The sequence below is a fragment of the Betta splendens genome, chromosome 17 (genome assembly GCF_900634795.4).
Source record: "Betta splendens chromosome 17, fBetSpl5.4, whole genome shotgun sequence".
In the NCBI taxonomy this organism is placed as follows: Eukaryota; Metazoa; Chordata; class Actinopteri; order Anabantiformes; family Osphronemidae; genus Betta; species Betta splendens.
The window spans coordinates 1,689,364-1,694,363 of record NC_040897.2 but is presented as its reverse complement, the minus strand read 5'-3'; the positions used below and the strand labels follow the sequence as shown (position 1 = coordinate 1,694,363).

Here is a 5,000-nt window from a genome sequence, read left to right as displayed (position 1 = left end):
AGCAGGGAGAGGTGGAAACCAGCAGGACAGCAGCCCTCAAGGACCTCGGTTTGACGCCTGCGCTAAAGACTGCGGCCCCAGAGCAAGAAGGGTTCACCAAGAATTTAAGAGGAGGTTAATGTGTTCAGAAAAACCCAGTCCATGGGCCCCACCTCCCAACTCACTGTACAGGATCTAAAGGCTCTGTAGCAGCATCTTCATGTATCTACTGAGTCCATGCTTTGGCTGAACCAGCATAACATTAGACAGGCGCTTGGTGTATAATGTACTGCTACTCTTCTATACAAATATAGGAACAGAACGTGATTTAAAGGTCACTTTCATGTTCTCTCTGTGGTGTGTGTGTGTGTGTGTGTGTGTGTGTGTGTGTGTGTGCGTGCGTGCGTGCGTGCGTGCGTGCATGCGCGTGCGTGTGTGTGTGTGTGCGCTGGAATTTATCTGCCCCCATCAAATCTTTACATTCCTTTTCAGTCCATTGAATTTCACTGAGCCAGAACACACGTCTGTGTGCTGGCATGTAAATATAGCTTGAGTATAGGCATGTGTGTGTGTGTGTGTGTGTGTGTTTCTGTGGGAATGAGTATCCTGTGTGTGTGTGTGTGTGTCTTGTGTCTCTCCCCCTTTTTTCCCCAAATCCCTTTACGCTTTTCAGTGGTAGCGGATGAGAGGAGGGGGAGGGATGGGGGGTAGGTGCAGATGGTCTGGTCAGAAAGAGAGAGAGGGAGACGGAGGGAGGGCGGGAGGCAGAGGGTGAGTGGCGAGTGGCGGGCTTTTGGCAGGGTTGACCAGTGGGAGGGCCCATTGTGATGCAACGTTGCATAAATAATGCCACAGGGCTTTTAAATGCTCTGTTGCCATGGGGACCTTTGTGCCTCAGTGAGCTGTGTGTGTGTGTGTGTGTGTGTGTGTGTGTGTGTGTGTGTGTGTGTGTGTGTGTGTGTGTGTGTGTGTGTGTGTGTGTGTGTGTGTGTGTGTGTGTGTGTGTGTTTCATGGCCCCTGAGGAGGGAAAGAGAAAGAGACATAGAGAGAGAGGAGCTGCAGTCAGCTCAAGTGACACTTGTTGTCCCTCTCTCTCTCCCTCTCTCTCTCTCGCTCGCCCGCTCTCTTTCGAGGTGTCCTGGCCAAGGACAGATGAGACTTTGGAGCAGTAGGACTGGATGCTTTTTGACCAGACTACAGCAGAGAAAAAGCAGGATATTGTGATTTTTGTGTCTTCCTATGAAGCATGGTCCATGTTAAGGTATGTGTGCGTTCTGCCTCTACCCCCCCCCCCCCCCCTTCTCTCTCTCACCCTCTGTTCTTAGTTTTGCCTGTTTTCACCAGTGTTGTGTAGCAGAGGTTCATTGCATCACTTCTTCCCTTTCTTCTGCAGTAACAGGTGTCTGTCTGTCAGCCTTGAGTTTGAGCGAGGGATCACAGGGAGGAGAGGAGGCAGAACTGCTTTTGTTTGAACGTTTTCGAGGAGCCGCATTCTCACGGCTCTCCATCAAGCTAATAGTTGTCCGCTTCAGCCTCTGCCTCCATGTTCTGAGCTGAAGAGTGGAGACACAAGCGTTCTGTCTCATCTCTCCTCTGCTGTGGAGCCAGAGTTGCCTGAAACGTGTTATTTTCCCTCCGTCTTGCTCTTCACATCACGCGGCTGTGATGGGTTTGACTGGTAAAATTCAGATCACACAGGAAACGTGCAGGTTTCTCGCATGCGCTGGTGCTTGTGATGTGATGTGAATAAAGAAAGTGGCTTTTTAACTCCGCGTGAGGGCCTCTCATGCAGTTTACCAGTGCCCTTTTTCTCCTCCATCAGTTTCAATATGATTTACCATGGGCTCTGAATACAGTGAACTCTGTATAAGAGATCTGGCTTCCTGTCAAGCTGCTGTATTTTTATCCACGCTTCAGCTGCAGAACCTGTGTATCATCTTGTCAAAGCTGTGTAAACAGGGACGACTCTACATGTTGCTCTGGCTGTTTAACAGTGTTCACACTTGAGAGACTTCAGGGTACTGTGTGTGTGTGTGTGTGTGTGTGTGTGTGTGTGTGTGTGTGTGTGTGTGTGTGTGTGTGTGTGTGTGTGTGTGTGTTTGTGTGTGTGTGTGTGTGTGTGTGTGTGTGTGTGTGTGTGTGTGTGTGTGTGCGCTCTCTCTGTATTCAGATACTCTGTATATTTTGCAACATTTTGCACTCGGCAACTACTCACAGTCGACAGATTTATTATTTTTGCAGCAGAACATATGAGAGGCATTTAACAGTGTCATGGAGTGGAGAGTTTATGTAACCCTTTGGTTTTACATCCATCCTGTGCTGGCATGAAAAGACAGAGACAAATATAGTCACAAAGGCCAACTATCCACTGTTTGTAAGATAAACATGGTGTATTACAGTGAAGTTTGCAGTTTAATTGAACGTATTGCATTAATGATGTATTCCAGTCAAAGGGACCAGTATGGAGGAAAGCTGTGGTTGCCTCCAGCAACGTCGGCGTTTAGGCTCGAACAGAGCACTCGGCTCTCATCCGAACTTTGTCAGGCAGAAAATGAACATTGTGTAATCACTATAAATAGCAGTGCTGTTGGTTCTTACTGGGGAATGTAATTCTTTGACGATGCATGCGTTGTTTGCATCCGTCTGTTTGACTGTGATCTGACCATTAAGCTAAATAAAATCAATGAAGATCTTCACAATCAGAGCTTGTGTTTAGAATTGTTTTGCAATAATCAAAATGTTTACATTTTTATTAAATTTATATATATATATATACACATTTTTATGTAGTCCATATATTTTTTATATATATTTATAATATACATTTATATGTGTGTGTGCGCGTGTGTATATCTATCCATCTATCTATATATACAGTATATATATATATAAATTAAAAAGTTCCCTTCCTTGCTCGGGTCCTCCTGGGAGTTTGAGGGTCCTGTGTAGAATCTTAGCTGTTTCTAGGACTGCGCTCTTCGGGACAGAAATCTCAGATGTTGTTCCTGGGATCTGTTCTGGGATCTGCCCCTAATGTTCCTATCACCATGGGTACCACTTGTGCCCTGACCGTTTACATCTTCTGTATCTCTTCTTTCTTGGTGCTTCTCGATTTTCTCCTGCTCCTTCTTCCTGATGTTGCTATCACATGGAAATACCCTGGTAAACAGGGTTCCATGAAGACAATGTGGGAACTATGGATACAGTATATATCATATTCTTTCTCTGTTGTTACATAAATTGGGAATGAGCCACAATTCAGCTGGATTAATTTGTTTCATTTAAATTCTTTTTTAGACAAATTGCTAAAATCAGTTATGTTTAATGAGCTATCATCATCACAGCAATTAAAACAAATCAGCTGTTTGGTTTTGTGTGTGCCTAATTAGCTGTGGCGCTTCACTATTAGGGAGAATTTTGGGCGCTTCATATACTATAATTAGTGAGTGGACCCAAAAAAATGGCCTGAGACCAGAAGTCAAACTTGTCTGCTTTATTAAACCATGCAGACGGCGCACAAACCAAGGAGTGATGAGGTGTAACAGACTGAGAGGGTTCAAGCGAGTGTATAGAAAATGAGCAACGTGTAGAACAGCGAAAAGGGAGTGAAACAAAAATGACTGGTGGTGGGAATCAAGTGAGGGAGACGGGTTCTGACGGGAGCCCAACGGAAACACAAAATGGCAGCCGTCTCTCAGTCTGTGGGTGAGTGGACGACCTAAAAGTGTGGAGATGAGCAGAGCATCGTACAGACTTACTACAGAGCTGGCAGCAACAAAACCAGTGGGAGCTGGAGTGGTGGTGGTTTAATGATGGGCTACTGTATATACAGGATGTGTGACAATGAACTAGGCTGGGCAGCAGCGTAGAGTAATCACTGGAATGAGGAGCAGCTGGACAGAGTAGAGGCTGAATGACAGGATGACAGTGTGTACAGTGTGTACCGTGTGTACAGTGTGTACCGTGTGTACAGTGTGTACTATAGCTGTGTGTGCAGTGTGTACAGTGTGTACAGTGTGTACTGTAGCATTGTGTGCAGTGTGCACAGTGTGCACAGTGTGTGCAGTGAGTACAGTGTGTGCAATGTGTACAGTGTGTACAGTGTGTGCAGTGTGGGCAGCGTGTGCAGTGTGTGCAGTGTGTGCACAGTATGTGCAGTGTGTACAGTGTGTGCAATGTGTGCAGTGTGTACAGTGTGTACAGTGTGTACAGTGTGTACAGTGTGTACTGTAGCAGTGTGTACTGTAGCAGTGTGTACAGTGTGTGCAGTGTGGGCAGCGTGTGCAGTGTGTGCAGTGTGTGCACAGTATGTGCAGTGTGTACAGTGTGTGCAATGTGTACAGTGTGTGCAGTGTGTACAGTGTGTACAGTGTGTACAGTGTGTACTGTAGCAGTGTGTACTGTAGCAGTGTGTACAGTGTGTGCAGTGTGTACAGTGTGTACAGTGTGTACTGTAGCAGTGTGTACTGTAGCAGTGTGTACAGTGTGCGCAGTGTGTACAGTGTGCGCAGTGTGTACAGTGTGTGCAGTGTGTACAGTGTGTGAGCATGTGCACACATGTATGAGGCATCAACTGAGCTCAGCAGAAGGCAGAAACCCAGATCCTAAAACATCATGACATTACAGTATGTTTGATTAATGGGGTCCAACGATGAACGTCATGCAGACATCACTACACTACAAGCGTTACAGTTTAGTTGCGGTCAAATCAGATTTTCCTTTTTTTGTGCTTTCATCCAACTGACAGTTATAGAATATAGAATAGCTTTGTTTCCTATATTATATACATATTTACCATAGGGTAAAGTTCAGAGGGCGGCACGGTGGTGCGGTGGGTAGCACTGTCGCCTTACAGCAAGAAGGTTCTGGGTTCTGGTGCCTTTCTGTGTGGAGTTTGCACGTTCTCCCCGTGTCTGCGTGGGTTCTCTCCGGGTTCTCCGGCTTCCTCCCACAGTCCAAAGACGTGCATTAGGTTGATTGGCTTCTCTCCATTGCCCGTAGGTGTGAGTGTGTGAGTGAA

At 46.1% G+C, this 5,000-nt stretch overlaps 1 protein-coding gene across 6 annotated transcripts in view; it reads left to right on the top strand.

Annotated features, from left to right (window-relative positions):
• The window catches only part of LOC114844665 (catenin delta-2-like), an 83,918-nt gene that overhangs the window by 31,601 nt on the left and 47,317 nt on the right, over nt 1–5,000 (top strand). The window contains exon 1 of one of the 6 annotated variants that reach the window (XM_041068093.2): nt 1,016–1,241. The exons of the other annotated variants lie outside the window; for them this stretch is intronic. Within the exon in view, the coding sequence (XP_040924027.1) occupies nt 1,227–1,241 (15 nt within the window). The 5' untranslated portion in view covers nt 1,016–1,226. Of the gene's footprint in view, nt 1–1,015; nt 1,242–5,000 lie in introns of those variants that run through there. 6 annotated transcript variants of the gene reach the window in all.